Source organism: Tachysurus vachellii, chromosome 5 (genome assembly GCF_030014155.1).
Source record: "Tachysurus vachellii isolate PV-2020 chromosome 5, HZAU_Pvac_v1, whole genome shotgun sequence".
NCBI classification, from domain to species: domain Eukaryota; kingdom Metazoa; phylum Chordata; class Actinopteri; order Siluriformes; family Bagridae; genus Tachysurus; species Tachysurus vachellii.
The window spans coordinates 3,502,541-3,520,000 of record NC_083464.1 but is presented as its reverse complement, the minus strand read 5'-3'; the positions used below and the strand labels follow the sequence as shown (position 1 = coordinate 3,520,000).

Here is a 17,460-nt window from a genome sequence, read left to right as displayed (position 1 = left end):
TTTGTTTGAAAATATCACAGACAGGTATTAAAAAAATTGAAAAAATGTGTGTGCGTGTGTGCGTGTGTGTGTGTGTGTGTGTGTGTGTGTGTGGTCTCGGCCACACATACGACTCTAAGAACAGTACAATGGACCTTGTAGAGCGTCCTGGTGTTACACCTCTAACGTTTAACAAACGTCCAACACCTTAAAATGGTGTCCATCATGAGGTAGTTTACGACTTTCAGTGTAGCCGTACACAAAGTGAATTCTCTCTCTCTCTCTCTCTCTCTCTCTCTCTCTCTCTCTCACACACACGTTCTCTCTCTCTCACTCTCTCTCTCACACACACGTTCTCTCTCTCTCTCTCTCTCTCTCTCACACACACACGTTCTCTCTCTCTCTCTCTCTCACACACACGTTCTCTCTCTCTCTCTCTCACACACACACGTTTTCTCTCTCTCTCTCTCTCTCTCTCACACACACACGTTCTCTCTCTCTCTCCCTCTCACACACACGTTCTCTCTCTCTCTCTCTCACACACACACGTTCTCTCTCTCTCACTCTCTCTCTCACACACACGTTCTCTCTCTCTCTCTCTCACACACACGTTCTCTCTCTCTCTCTCTCTCTCTCTCTCTCTCACACACACGTTCTCTCTCTCTCTCTCTCTCACACACACGTTCTCTCTCTCTCTCTCTCTCTCTCTCACACACACGTTCTCTCTCTCTCTCTCTCTCTCACACACACACGTTCTCTCTCTCTCTCTCTCTCTCTCTCTCTCACACACACGTTCTCTCTCTCTCTCTCTCTCTCACACACACGTTCTCTCTCTCTCTCTCTCTCTCTCTCTCACACACACGTTCTCTCTCTCTCACACACACGTTCTCTCTCTCTCTCACACACACGTTCTCTCTCTCTCACACACACGTTCTCTCTCTCTCTCTCACACACACACACGTTCTCTCTCTCTCTCTCTCTCTCTCTCACACACACACGTTCTCTCTCTCTCTCTCTCTCTCTCTCTCTCACACACACGTTCTCTCTCTCTCTCACTCTCTGCCTGCCAATAAAATAAAACCGTAAGTGAAAGTAAACTCGGACCTCCTGAGATTTTCCAGCATGAGGACAGATTTTATCTACAGGATTTCAGAGTATTTTTTTGTTTTGTTTCACTTTTGATGTTATTTGGACAAGAAGAAGACAAGAAGGTTCGTCAACTGGAAAATAAAAAGGAAAAAAAACGCTGACTCTGTGCCTGGTGACGTGTGAACGTTAGCTTACTCGGTTCTACTCGTCCCCAGTCTTGTCTGATCTAGAATGGTTTTGAGTCCATTTTTTAGACCCCAACACGATCCCTGCCTTCTTGCTAATCTCTGGAGCATCTCTGCATCTACACTAAACTAGCTAACGAGCTCGGCGTATGTCACATCGCCACTTTAACAAACACGGTTTAACCTCGTTATCAAGGTTTCTAGGCAACCAGAAAGGCAGGAGGCTGATGAACAACTCTGTGTCTGTTTATTCATAACATGTTTAACAGATAAAGTAGGAGAGACCAGGGACAGTTGTAACAGGGGACGGTTGTAACACCTTGAATTCCTCCAATCAGGAAGAACCTAGGGGGGCACGGTGGCTTAGTGGTTAGCACGTTCTCCTCACACCTCCAGGGTTGGGGGTTCGATTCCCACCTCCACCTTGTGTGTGTGGAGTTTGCATGTTCTCCCCGTGCCTCGGGGGTTTCCTCCGGGTACTCCGGTTTCCTCCCCCGGTCCAAAGACATGCATGGTAGGTTGATTGGCATCTCTGGAAAAATTGTCTGTAGTGTGTGAGTGAATGAGAGTGTGTGTGTGTGTGTGTGTGCCCTGTGATGGGTTGGCACTCCGTCCAGGGTGTATCCTGCCTTGATGCCCGATGACACCTGAGATAGGCACAGGCTCCCCGTGACCCAAAGGTAGTTCGGATAAGCGGTAGAAAATGAGTGAGAGTGAGTGATGAACAACCTAGAGTGATGACACTCACTGTGCACATGCTCAGTTAGTTTCCCTCCATTTTTACCATAAAGGGAGCCACATTTGAGCCTCCATCTCCCTTTTTTTTGTAGCGTTATCTAAAAAAACTTGACTTTTCTTTCTGATGCACTTTTTTGGATGCTGTTATAGGATCAAATGTCTATGAATTCAAACAAGTGTTATTAGAATCAATATTTTGTAAGCTAAAAATATAAATGGCTAACAAGTGTCAAACTCTCAGTCAAGCTACTGTAGCTCACATGAGATGAAAACATGGTTGGTGATACAGGGACGCTTGTAACGACCCGGAACAACCGTCCCAGTACCACCAACCAAGTTTCATTTATATTTTAAAAACTAATCAAGCTAAAATAAAACTGCATAGTTTCCCTTTAATGTGCAAATGAAATGTAAAATGTCATCAAATCACATACATCCCACCTTTCTGTGGAGGGGACTGATTTTTGCAAGAGCGATGGCATCGTCCTCCTCTCGTTCCCCCCCCACTGTTCCCATAAACCGCAGCCCTTGGAACCCAGTGTATATGGGCCACTGAAGAGGCTGGTATACAACTGCAAGCTCATCCAGGAGCCACGATGTCCATTTATGATCTGCCAGGCATTGTGAAGAGTGCGCTTCCCCGTGCTGCATCACCGGCAAATATTCAGGCAGGGTTTGCATGCACTGGAATTTGGCCTTTTAATAGGAATATTTTCACTGACAGTGACTGAGACAGTGACTGAGCACCATCCCTAGTCACAGACCGCCCAATGCCAGCAGTGACACCAGAGGTTCCATCTTTCTCTACAACTCCATCACCCAATGTGGCAACGGTGGCATCCTCCATGCCACTTAGAGCATCATCCCCTGTCAGACCACGTGTGGTGTCCGAGCCTGAGCCTGAGCCATCATCCTCTGCTACGGACACAACTTTTTCACCTGTGTCCATCCGTCCACACCCAAAAGCTGCCCAAGAAAGCAGACGACAAAGGGCAGGAAAAGAAGGGAAACCTGGGCACACAAGGACTGCACAGACGGAAGGGATTTTTACATTTGCCACAACTGTGACTCAGACTAGATCTACCGAGCCCCCCACCCCCCCTCTCTCTCTCTGTTTTGGAGAATGTTTGAGTACATGTTTAACCTTTTTTGAGGTGTTCTACCTAATAAATTATTTTCTTGCATTATAATTGGACAGTTTCATCATCTTTTTTTGTCATTTCTGTGAAATCATTACTTAAAAACATGAAATGAATAGTCACAATAACACGACTGATAAATAATATTTTCTATTTTGAGTATATGATTGATTCATTATGTATATTTTAGACATGTTACAACTGTCCCTGACATGCATTACAACCGTCCCTGACATGCGTTACAACCGTCCCTGACATGCGTTACAACCGTCCCTGACATGCGTTACAACCGTCCCTGACATGCGTTACAACCGTCCCTGACATGCGTTACAACCGTCCCTGACATGCGTTACAACCGTCCCTGACATGCGTTACAACCGTCCCTGACATGCGTTACAACCGTCCCTGAACACTGGGACGGTTGTAACAGTGGACTGTATTAAAATTAATTTTACAACCTGTACATATTTCATAAAACCACTTAAATACACCGTTTCAGCAGTTGACAGATTGAAGTTTATAATATAACAAATTGGTTTTTCCAGTAAAAATGTTTTGCTAAAAATTGCAAAAAGTGTTACAACTGTCCCTGGTCTCCCGTACGGACGCAATTTCCAAAACGAGCGAACATGCGCACTGGCCAAAAAGACGCCCTTATTCGGAGCCACGTACAATCGTGCTTTTAAGCCTCAAATAAAGATTAGTTACGATTTTGTAAAACGATTTCAAAATATTTCTTTGCGAACAAAGTAAAAATTTGTACTTTCCACAGTTTACGCTCAAATGAATCGATAAACAAATCACCGAACAAACAAACCCTCGCTGTAGAACTAAATGTCCGATCTCAAGATCAGACACGCTACACCTGGCTCAACTCTGCCCCGAGTGGGAGGAACCTGATCAGAACTGACTCCACCCCTTCTACATTTTCTTCTGCAGCAAAACTTCATAGTAGGAAAAAAAAAAAAGTCTGATCTAACCTAAAGTCTGATCTAACCTAAATGAGGACGCGTGGATTTTCACGCTTCATATTTCCGCAAGAATATAAACTAAATAAATACATTTTCCCAAAACAAAACCTTTAAAGTTTGAGGAAGATGTCTGATCTGATCTGATCCGTTCCCAGCCCCTCCTCCCCCATGCTGTAAACAGTCTGACGCTCTGCTCTACGGCGAGTCTGGGATCTGGACCTGTGTATCAGGTAACGCTGTAATCTGCCCCACATCAGCCCTGTTTATTCGCCGGCCGTCACCTGATCTCAAACAGACGGCCCTGATTCCCAGCACACACACGTCTAATCTCTACGATCCTGCACGCCACACTTCTCTCACTCAGAGCTTCAAAAACGCCTCAGAACAAAAAGCTTTCGTTCCTCAGGAACGCAGAACATTCTGAGGAACCAGAGGAACCGGAAACACAGTCGAAACGACAACAACTAAATCTCTCGTCTGAATAATGAACATCGTTCTGTTTTCTCTTTCGGAGACTTTGTCACTAGCGTGAATTTATTTTATAACTTTTTAATAAGTAATAAAATAAATAAATAAAAAAAATCCAAAAACAGACGTATAAAATCGTCCAAATTCTTTCTTTTTAAATTTTTAAATTTAAATTTTAAAAAACAAATTTTGTTTGTGTGTAAAACACAAAATTAACGAATCATAAAATAAGTTGTTTTTCTTTTTTTGTTTCCATGTAAATAAAAAAAATGATTAAAATTGTACAAAAATGTCAACATTTTCAAATATGTTTAGTGGCAACTGAATCAAATTTGAAAAAGACGCCGTTATTTTATTTATTTTAATCGTAATGCTTCGTTTTAAAACTTGAAAGTGTTTTATTTTGTTTGTTTTGTTTAACATATCTTTTTTAAATTCTTCACAGTCCTGAATCGTTAGAAATAATATTTTGTGTCTGTGTGTAATATATATATATATAATATATATATATAAAATGTGTGTGAGTTGTGTATCTGTGTGTCTCTGTAGTGTGCGTACTGTGTGTGTGTGTCTGTGTGTCTCTGTGTCTGTGTGTGTGTGAGTTGTGTCTGTGTATGTGTGTGAGTTGTGCATGTGTGTGTGTGTGAGTTGTGTGTGTTTGTGTGTGTGTGAGTTGTGTCTGTGTGTGAGTTGTGTGTGTGTGTGAGTTGTGTGTGTGTGTGTGTGTGAGTTGTGTGTCTGTGTGTGTGTATGTGTGTGAGTTGTGTGTGTGTGTGAGTTGTGTGTCTGTGTGTGTATGTGTGTGAGTTGTGTGTGTGTGTGTGTGTGAGTTGTGTGTCTGTGTGTGTGTGTGAGTTGTGTGTCTGTGTGTGTGTGTGTGAGTTGTGTGTGAGTTGTGTGTGTGTGTGTGTGAGAGTTGTGTGTGTGTGTGTTTGTCTGTGAGTTGTGTGTGTATGTGTGTGAGGAGTTGTGTGTGTGTGTGTGTGTGTGTGAGTTGTGTGTCTGTGTGTCTGTGTGTGTGTGTGTATGTGTGTGAGTTGTGTCTGTGTGTGTGTGTGTGTGTGTGAGTTGTGTGTGTGTGTGTGTGTGAGTTGTGTGTGTGTGTGTGTGTGTGTGTGTGAGTTGTGTGTGTGTGTGTGTGTGTGTGTGAGTTGTGTGTCTGTGTGTGTGTGTGTGTGTGTGTGTGTGAGTTGTGTGTGTGTGTGTGAGTTGTGTGTGAGTTGTGTGTGTGTGTGAGTTGTGTGTCTGTGTGTGTGTGTGTGTGTGTGTGTGTGTGTGAGAGATAAATTAATCATTCATTTATTATCTCTTGAAACCTTTAAAACTCAAACATAAGTGCATCAGAACTAAAGATCCACTTTGTAATAAATATTACTGTAGTATTTAAAATGTACTTATTAAAGGTTCACACAGAACAATACACTGTTTAACAATAACAATTAGTATTTATAATACTTTTTAATTATATTTTATTTTTCCAGGAAAAAAAAATTTTTTTTTTAATTAAAAAATTATCCAAAAATAACAAAATTTGTGTGTATTTTAAATATAAACCTCCCTGTTTCAGTTTCAGTCTAATTCCAAAATATACCTAAAGCCTGAAGCTGTGTCCAGATGAGCTGTGTTTATATTTATTTATTTATTTATTTATTTCTCAGCCTCCTCCATTTCTGGCATCTCAGGAAGCTCTTCTTCCATGCTAATGCACCTCGGCACACTCGGTTGTCCCCTCCAGAGCGTATTCTCCATCAGACACACACACACACACACACACCACACTATACACACACACGCAGTCTCCATGGAAAGTCATCTGAGGTTATCCATCACGCCTGACACACATATCTGCTTCGCCTCTCACACACAGCGAGTGCTATAATGAGAACGCAGGAGAAGGCGGAAAAGCAAAACGGACACAAACACACACACACACACACACACACACACACACACACACACACAAAACAATATAAAGTACCAGACTCTACAACACATCACAACAAAGCAGCTTGCCGAACTCGCTCGATATACAGAACAAACAATAAAACATGGAAGTGGAGAAGTGTACAAGTGATAGTGTATAATTACACACACACACTGATCCAGGATAGTTACACACACACACACACACTGATCCAGGATAGTTACACACACACACACACTAATCCAGGATAGTTACACACACACTGTTCCAGGATAGTTACACAAACACACACACACACACTAATCCAGGATAGTTACACACACACACACTGTTCCAGGATAGTTACACAAACACACACACACACACACACACACGCACAGATCCAGGACAGTTACACACACACAGATCCAGGACAGTTACACACACACACACAGATACAGGACAGTTACACACACACACAGATCCAGGACAGTTACACACACACAGATACAGGACAGTTACACACACACAGATACAGGACAGTTACACACACACAGATCCAGGACAGTTACACACACAGAAACAGATCCAGGACAGTTACACACACACAGATCCAGGACAGTTACTTACACACACACAGATCCAGGACAGTTACACACACAGAAACAGATCCAGGACAGTTACACACACACACACACACACACACACACACAGATCCAGGACAGTTACACACACACAGATACAGGACAGTTACACACACACAGATACAGGACAGTTACTTACACACACACACACACACACACACACACACACTGATCCAGAATAATTACACACACACACACACACACACACTCACTGATAGTTACACACACACAACATTTTTCATTTATTATTAAGTTCCTGTTTATAAAGGAGTTAATTTTGGGTGTGGCCTCGCACTGCCTCTGTGCCTTATAGCCCCGCCCCTCACTACAGCTGTGTGTATGATCCTAACCAATCAGGACGGAGGATTTTGGAACGGAGGTGTTCCAAAAAATCTCTAAGCGCTTGATAGCTTCAGCTCTACAAGATAACATGATCCACTGAAGTGTACTTCATCATCACCATCATCATCATCATCATCATCACCACCACCATTAGCACATCCCCCATGTTTACACTCGACTCAGTGTGTGAAAAAGTAAAGGCACCCTAGCAGCATCAGCTCTGCAGTACGTACTTGCGTGTGTGCCTGGATGTGGGGGCGGAGTTTACGGAGTCCCTGTGGGGCCGACCTCTGACGTGCCTGTCCGCGGGGGCGGGGCTCCCAGAGGGCGTGGCCCCAGCACTGCTCTGCGGAGGAGAAGGTCCTTGCTCAGAGGGATTCACACTCTTATCCTCTGATGACATTCTGTAAAGAGGAAGAGGACAAGAAAGCTGCTGTTAGTCAAACTGCAGAAACATTTAACTGTAAATAACTTTTATTTTTGATTATTTAGTTTCATACGCTGTAAAAATACAGGGACATGTACTCATGTTACCTCCAAACCTGAAAGTGTTTAAGTGGGGGGGGAAGAGGAAGAGAGAGTGCACCTGTGTGTGTGTGTGTGTGTGTGTAAAAGAGATGGTCAGTGTCCTGCAGTGAACCAGTGATGAAGATGATTATTATTATTAGTGATGACTGTAAAACTGGTTTCAAACACAGCCGGCTATCAGTCTACATGCTGACTGTGTGTGTGTGTGTGTGTGTGTGTGTGTGTATGTGTGTGTGTGTGTGTGTGTGTGTGTGCGTTTCCCTAACTCCCTCTTAGCCTTCATCTATCCCAAGACCCAATTATAAAAGAATGAAAAGATTTTAAACTCAAACTCTAAATATTATAACGATCTTACATACTACAGAGAGTCTGATGTCTCCTTCCATAACGATCTGTCTAACTGTCCACCCGTCTCCCCCTCACACTCCGCCCCCGTCTCCCCCTCACACTCCGCCCCCGTCTCCCCCTCACACTCCGCCCCCGTCTCCCCCTCACACTCCGCCCCCGTCTCCCCCTCACACTCCGCCCCCGTCTCCCCCTCACACTCCGCCCCCGTCTCCCCCTCACACTCCGCCCCCGTCTCCCCCTCACACTCCGCCCCCGTCTCCCCCTCACACTCCGCCCCCGTCTCCCCCTCACACTCCGCCCCGTCTCCCCCTCACACTCCGCCTCACACTCCGCCCCCGTCTCCCCCTCACACTCCGCCCCCGTCTCCCCCTCACACTCCGCCCCGTCTCCCCCTCACACTCCTACCCCGTCTCCCCCTCACACTCCGCCCCCGTCTCGCCCTCACACTCCGCCCCCGTCTCGCCCTCACACTCCGCCCCCGTCTCGCCCTCACACTCCGCCCGTCTCGCCCTCACACTCCGCCCGTCTCGCCCTCACACTCCGCCCGTCTCGCCCTCACACTCCGCCCGTCTCGCCCTCACACTCCGCCCGTCTCGCCCTCACACTCCGCCCGTCTCGCCCTCACACTCCGCCCGTCTCGCCCTCACACTCCGCCCGTCTCGCCCTCACACTCCGCCCGTCTCGCCCTCACACTCCGCCCGTCTCGCCCTCACACTCCGCCCGTCTCGCCCTCACACTCCGCCCTCACACTCCGCCCGTCTCGCCCTCACACTCCGCCCGTCTCGCCCTCACACACTGCCTTACTGACACTCACGCCAGCTCTTTCTCTTGCTCCCCAAGTGTTTGTCTTTCCATCTGACTGGATCCTTCTACTGCACTGCCTGTGGAATAGAAGCTCTTTCCGCCTCTCTCACTCACTGTCTCTCTCACACACAAAGATAAACATGCACATATCTCTCTCTCTGCATGTGTCTATAACTTTATCTGTCTTTCACCCTCTCCCCCACTCTGTGTTCATTCTCTCTCTCTCTCTCTCTCCCTCCCTCTCTCTCTCTCGGGTTTGTAAGTTTCTAACCAATCAGGATAGAGGAGTGTTGGGGGGTGAGTCATTCAGCCCTGACTCTTCCTGCAGCACTTATCTGAGCTGCTGCCGACTCACTGGCAGAAAACACACACACACACACACACATACACACGTGAACATACACCAACACACATGCATGTGCACGCACACGCCAACACACACACACACACACTATCACACCGCCTGAAAAAATAATCATGTATCCCAGAATGCTCTGCGCTCCATTTCTCGCTGTCTCTGTATTAAACACTGATCGTTTTCATTACTGACCAATATATCATTTAATATTCTGTTACACGTCTGTTATAACATTCTCTCACACGACACTTTTTCCTTTTGTGCTACCTGAGAAGACGCCACGATGACCGTGCCTTCCAGAAGTTTTGGCACCTTTCTGAGAAACGAGTTACAGTTAGTACGTCACGCGTCTTTTTTCCTCGTACGGTTTTGAGAGCGTCTTTATTCGGTGTGACTCTGAACCTGGAGAATGTTAACAGCCCAGAGTCTCTCTGGTTTGTGTGAGTGTCCTTTCATTCGGTCACTTCCGCCCTCACACCCTCTTTATTTTTCACAGCATTTTAAATGTGGTAGGAAGCGGTCCTGAATGTGGGCCGTGTGAAGAGAGAAAAGCCACTTCAGTCCCGACAGGAAGTACCACAGCAGCTACCTTCACACGCAGAGCAATTATCTGTTCATCCTTCCTGAGCTGGCACATTAACACCAGACACACGCTGAACTCTTACTGTCTTCTTTTCACAGCCGCCGTATTTATGACCGTATTCTGTGGCTGCTTCCAAATTACTGTGAAACTGTGACTGTAATCTTGATGTAACGTATCTACACGATATCAGCATTAATGATGTAAAAACAAAGCATTTCTCTTTAAAGGTGATGCTGCAGGCGGCCATTTTGATCTGGTGTCACCTGCAGAACTGGATGTTGAGTCCCAAGTGTCGAGGAGACTGAGGGGAATTTTTAGTTCACATCCTCCAAATCACATGTTGGCAAAGTTACAAAAGGAAACAAAGCTCGTCTAGACCCACTAACTAGTAATCAGTTAACCCGTTCATCCTACCATCCATCCTACCTTCCATCCTACCTACCCTCCATCCTACCCTCCATCCTACCTACCATCCATCCTACCCACCATCCGTCCTACCCACCATCCATCCTACCCACCATCCTACCCTCCATCCATCCTACCCTCCATCCATCCTACCCTCCATCCATCCTACCCTCCATCCTACCCTCCATCCATCCTACCTACCCCCCATCCATCCTACCCTCCATCCTACCCTCCATCCTACCCTCCATCCATCCTACCTACCCCCCATCCATCCTACCCTCCATCCTACCTACCCCCCATTCATCCTACCCTCCATCCTACCTACCATCCATCCAACCATCCAACCATCCATCCTACCCTCCATCATACCTACCATCTATCCTACCATCCATCCTACATCCATCCATCCTACATCCATCCATCCTACATCCATCCATCCTACATCCATCCATCCTACCTACCATCCATCCAATCCTCCATCCTACCTACCATCCATTCATCCACCCAAACATCCGTCTGTCCGTCCAAACCATCCGTCCTTCCAGCCAACATCCTACCATCCATCCATCCATATATCCATCCATCGGACCATCCTTCCATCCATCCTTCTACCCGTCCATCCATCTGTCCATACACCTGCCTATCCATCCGTCTATCTATTCACCTAATCAACCATGCATCATCCCTCTGTCCATCCACGGACCCATCCGTCCGTCAGTCTGTACATCCGTCCGTCGTACGTTTTCATGATACTTTTTAATATCTAAAAGAAAGTGAATAAATGTTCATTCAGAAATCCTAGATATTAATCCCCAACATTTTATTGAGAACTGTTATTGAGAGTTTTTCTCCTCAGGAGAGATGGAATCAAACTTCAAGGTTACATTGAGATAAACTTTAGATATGGTTTCCAGGCAACCTCAGCGCCTGGGCTGTCAATCAGACTAGAGCTTTAGTAAGCTAGCTAATGAATGAACGATTTCTCGACCCCTGAGGTTAAGAACATCACCGGCACCTGTACTGAACCCTGAGTAAACACGGTGTCCATGTTTAAAGTGGGTCTGACCCTCGACCCATGAGTCTCAGGGTTAGTGCGTAGGAATGAGCACTAATAGTGAACACCAACCCACACTAGGAACAAGAAAAAAAGCTTTTCAGCAATATATTAAAGCTCCATCTGTCTAGTTTACTGGATATTCCAGTAAGGAATAAACCGCTGTGTGTTTTAAGGAACACCATCAGTGATGGGGTGGAGTTTCGCTCTCCATCCATCAAAAAGCTTTTTATTTCCCAATAAAATAGGAAAGCTTTATTAAAGCAGCGACAAACAGACTTTCCCTCGCCAGAATCTCTTATTTTCCCTCTAAAAACGCAACATCGTGTTACGGAGAAGCAGAAAACTTACAGATTTACCTCAGACTGTTACCAAAGACTCGTATAAATGTTAAATAAATGTCTCCTCAGGCCGTCCTTAAAAATATTCTTGTTTGCCGTAACCCGACCGACTCTGTCAATTTAGGACCGACTCAATTTTTTATTTTTTTTGCTTTAAATCCGACCGACTTGCCGGTTGTAAATTTGCGTTAAAACCGACCTTTTTTTTTTAACTCTTCAAACAACTAATACAAAAGCAATAAAATAATATTAACGGGTTCGGGCAACATAATACATCTAAAAAATTCTCTAATAAACCGGATGAATAGAGGAGGAGTCAATAGGAGTCTGGGGTACGTTCAGGGTAGGTTCAGGGTATGTTCAGGGTATGTTAAGGGAACGTTTCCTGCAAAAATATTATACCAGGCCATCCTTAAAAACACCGCTTTAACTTGGCACGAAGTTCTGGAGAAACTGTGCCCAGCATCAAAATGAGGTTTGCAACGATGCGCCCGAAGGCACGGGTTGAAGACCCAGTCAGTGACGTCACGATATGCTCATTTGTTTAAAGTCATACCTACGTAATCACCATCAACAAAATTGTACTTTTTCTTTTTTACATTGAAACTTGAAAAAAAAAATATAGACCTACCTACTGATCCTTTTTTTTTTTTTTTTTACACTGTTACTGCAAACCAAAATATTTTTAAGGATGGCCTAATATAAAACTTTAAAGCCCCCATTAAATCCAAATTTAAAATTACACCTCTTTTCATTCTAAATTGAATTCAAAATACGAACCAAACAGGGTTTTTTGTTAATTTGTATTTTTTAAGCTCCAAGTGATTATAAACTCACTCAAGTGTAAATTGAATGGTGGGTTTGTGTAGTTAGAGGTTTCACACTTCTCCTACTGACCCCGGGGTTAACACTGAATTCTGGCTCTTCATAATCTACACCTAGATGTCGCCTTGACTACTGGTTTAGATTCAGATTCAGATTATTTTATTTAATGCTATGTCAGCAAAAAAATTAAATTACATAAACACAAATATCATATAAATACAATAAAAACAAAACAAATATAAACAGCAAGTTATATTATACATTTTTTTAATTAATATACGATAAAAGAAATCCAAACCCTTTTAAGGCATAATCTCATTAAATATGTCTTTAAGTGAAGTAACCTGATAAAAGATCATTCTGCTTGTGTTAAGTCCAGGACAATCTAATAAAATATGTCTGACAGATAATGGAATCTTATAAAACATACATAAAGTTGGGTCTTTTCACCTTTAAGCAAAAAAAGCATGGGTCAATTTTTAATGTCCTTATTAAGATCTTCGGAATCTATAAACATTGTCGGTTTTCCTAACTGATCAAAAACTAATGGGTAACTAGCATGGATTAGCTGCGGTCGTTAACCAAAGACTAAAACAAACCAACGGAACAAGAAATATAATTTCCTAATATTCAATATAATAAAACACATTCTCACTTGTGTAATGTAATCCCTTGCTGTCTGGTTTTTAGATTTCATTCGTTTGAACATCCAACGCAGCACAGACGTCCGGCATCGTCCATGCGTTACAAGTACAAGACCCCTGTTCGAAGATGGCGGCGGTTTTGATGCATTTTTAGAACCCCAAAGCGGCATCTAGGTGTAGATATCTATGATGTCATACTGTACACTCCTAAACCCTGCCGTAACCACCTTCTCATTTGCATATTAACGTATCAACGATCCTGATTGGATAAATCCATAAATTCTGTTATCTTTCACAGCTTTATCATCTTTTTTACTCTTTATAACTTTGTCGTCTAGTCGACCAGACGTTCGTTCGTCCGTATCGGTCTTCAGTTAATTTCTCAGTGTGACGTATTTCCCCCTCTCTACACCACACACTTCTGTGATGTTCAGTGTTTTGTCTCCTGACTGTATCTACCGAGCCGTTTTTGTTCAGTGTCTCTACGTCCTGGTTTTCACCTGATATGAAGCACAGAGGCACTGCCCGCTTTCTGATTGGGTTTCTGTTGCTAAGCAACAAGACTAACATTCTAACCGAGCATCGTTTCACACTGTACACGTTCAGCACCGCCGTGTGGAGTTAACACTGTAAAAGCTGCAGAGCATCAGAGTTTCATAACCCTGGGGGTGGAGTGGGGTGCTTCATAACCACACGTCTACATTACACGTTCATCTACCCTGGGGGTAAAACCTTGGGGGTAGAGCTACGCAAACTAAAGGTTAAGAGTAGTGTGAAAAAGCTCTATTTTGTAGCGTACGAATGACGAAGAATAGAGAGACAAAATCTTTGGCATAGTGCGATCTTTCTCATAGTGCACGAAAAAAGAAAAGTGAAAGAAGTGTCAGATATCGAGCGAAGACGACCGTCAAATGCTCGTCGATGACTGAATCGCTTATAGACGAGTGTGTTCTTAGTAATAAACATAAAACATCTGGAGTGCATGGAATTATTTTCTCTGATGTTTTTTCTGAAGATTTTAAATCTGGAAGCTGTTCAGTACAGAGCATGCGTAACATGACATAAAAGAATATTACAGGGTAAAAAAAATTATATAAAAATAAAATAACACGTCTGCGAACGTCGTGTTTCTCCAGATCGGCTGTTTACGTTTGAACGAACGAGTCGTCTGTGGTGTGGTCTGGGATTTTTACAGCGGTATCAGTGAACCCTGGACTGTGTAAACTTCTGCGGTAATGCTAAGAGCCGAGCCTCAGCTGCCGCAGGAGTGTGTGTGTGTGTGTGTGTGAGTGTGTGTGTGTGTGTTTGCCAAAAGCACAAGGTCAGCGGTTCTCTAGGTATAATTCCCAGCTAAAAAGGTCAAGTGATGGATAAATAAAGAGGGGAGCTTGGCCGAGTGTAAGGCAGAGCTAAGAGACTTAACATTCCACGTTTCACACAAGCTCCCAAATTAAAACTACGGCTTTTGGTGATCCTGCCGACGAGAGAACGGAACCTGCTGGACGTTTGAGAACGTTACGAAAAAGAAAATTACAGGGACACGGAATTACACCGAACGGTCGGTTAATCGTTCTGAACGCTCCGATTTTCTTCGTTCTTCTGTTTCCTCGCTTCAGAAACTTTTAGAAAATGAGCCACCTTTCTTAAGTTCTTCTGCTGCGGTGCCTTTCCCCTGAAAATTACCCACGATCCTCCGTTTTCAAGACGAATAGAGTCATACGTGAGCTAAATTCACCTGCTGACAAACAGGAAGTGGAGGTAAAGGAGACCGATTTGCTTTATGTTTTGGTCTTTACCAAGATAAACGCAGACGTGAGCTAACTTGAGCCACCTGACCGTTGTTAACGCTAGCTTGCTAATCGACTGGTGCTGTGAATCAGTTAACTAGCTAAGAAAGTGTGAAAAATCCTGCTGTAGCTATTTACTGTGTAAATAAATCTCGAATAATACGACGGACGATAAAATGTCGTAAAAATGAAACACGGTAGTAAGAAAGCTTTCAACTGGTTCAAACCAAAATAAACAGGTTCTGAGGAAATCGTCCATTAACGATATTCTGTAACATGACTTCTGAACATGGGCGGAGCTAAAATTAATGAGGGCCACTGATTGGCTGAACACGATTATGCTGGCAGAAAACAATTTTCTACCATCTGGACATTGCAATATTTCTTTACTTTTAGGGAGGGGGTAAAAAAAAATTAAATTAAATATTGGCACCCTTGGGAATGTTTGTGTGCATTTACCTTGAGATAAACAAATAAAATTACATTTTAATAAATAAATAAATAAATATTGGCACCCTGGCCATGTTTGTGTGTATTTACCTTGATTAATAACTAAGTTTTTTTAATTTTTAAATAAATAAATAAATAAATATTGGCCCCGTTTGTGTGTATTTATCTTGAGATAAATAAATATTTTCTTAATTAAACAAATAAATAAGTATTGACACCCTTGGCCCAGTTTGTGTGTATATTTAAATATTTTATTTTATTTAAGGGAAAAGAAAGAAAGAAAGCAAGAAAGAAAGAAAGGAGTTTTGGCCATGTTTGTGGGAACATCTACTTTTCTGCATTATCTATAGAAAGTAGTGGCAACACCATGAGCCACGTCTGTGTGAATGTTTACTCCTTTTTATATTTTAGTTTAAAGCATTAAGGTTTGGGGGCATGGCAACCCCTATGTGGTGCACATACAGCAGGCCATTTTGTATTTTTCTTTGTATCACTTCCTGTCAGTCACTGGTGTAGTGAAGCACACTGGTGCCTCTGTGCAGGGAATTTAGCCATACAGTTACCTTGCACGGCTAAACAGCTAATACAAAGCCTGGGTCAAAGCTTTCAAATCCGGTTTAAAAGTGGGGTCTCCGTTGTTTGAAAGCCAATGTTGACATTTGAAATCACCAAAACAAACACGCCCCTAACCCAAATGGGTCCCACCCCTGTTTTGATAGCTCCGCCCCCACACATACACCAGACAAGTATAACCCAAGTATAACCCAGACAAGTATTATGACGGAACCTGTTGGGGCAGCTGACCGAGGGTATATTTTTATCAATAAATGAACACAATGAGTAATACTGTGGTAATACACATGTGTTTTTGTAGTACTGTGTGTTGTACCATGAAAGGTTTACACATTTCACGTGGAAGGAGACGGTCGACACCTAGAAACCGAGGCAGATCTAATGTTAGAGGTCGTAACGTTGCTGCCGATAACATGGAAACAGACTTGGAGCGTGTTCGCATGTTTCAGGCACAAAGACTTACAGTAACGCAAGTAAGTGTATCGATTGATTTAATATTCTGAACTTTAATTGATAGAAAGCCGTATTGTTAGTCCTACTTCTTACCTTATCGTAAGCCTTTCTTCTCTTTCTTTCTTTGTTTTTATCCTCCATGTCAATGTTAAAACCGCTTTCTGCTAATGTCACACATGCGCACTGAACACTCTCTCCGCCCATATTGACAAGACACGCCCCTTTCTGCTCATTGGCTACAGCAGTTTTGTTTTTGTTTTGTTTGGCGGCCCGACGCAGTTTTCTGAAGCATTTCTCAAACAACGGAGACCCAACCTTTAATGATGGGTGGTATCTGGAAAAAGAGGTGTGGCTTTTAAAACTATTTTTTGAACAAGTGAGTATATACCTGCATGCTGATTGGGTGAAAGTGAACACGGTATAATATATAACGCTGAACTCTTGTAACGTGATCAGCCATGTTGATCCGACGTCGTCGGTTGACGAGACCTTCCTGAGTTTTCTTCAGAATTACGAGTCTGTTTCAGAGTTTTTAAATTAAGATTTTAACTCAATGTAAATTAAAAAACAAACAAACAAAAAAAACAAACAAACACCAAAACAACAATCATAACTTTAAATGGTTTTGTCCTGACGCGCTAACCAGACACCGATCGAGCTCCGTGTCATCCGAAAATCCTAAGAATTAAAAATATTTAATAGACTGTAAAAAATATTTTTTATTGGAGTCTGATTTAATAAGCTACATGAATTTTACAGTAAAGGTTAGCGATCTATCTGTGCTGGAACATCAGGAAGTGAACAGGGTGCGTGCATTAAATCAAGATCTACTTCCTAGTTTGGAGAGCG

The 17,460-nt window shown here is 43.3% G+C and overlaps 1 protein-coding gene across 7 annotated transcripts in view; it reads right to left on the bottom strand.

The window, feature by feature from the left end:
• The window catches only part of kmt2ca (lysine (K)-specific methyltransferase 2Ca), a 167,449-nt gene that overhangs the window by 141,105 nt on the left and 8,884 nt on the right, over window positions 1-17,460 (bottom strand). For all 7 annotated transcript variants that reach the window (XM_060869529.1, XM_060869534.1, XM_060869528.1 and 4 more), the window contains exon 2: window positions 7,692-7,862. In XM_060869529.1, coding sequence (XP_060725512.1) covers window positions 7,692-7,861 — 170 coding nt within the window. In that variant the 5' untranslated portion in view covers window position 7,862. The remainder of the gene's footprint in view (window positions 1-7,691; window positions 7,863-17,460) is intronic.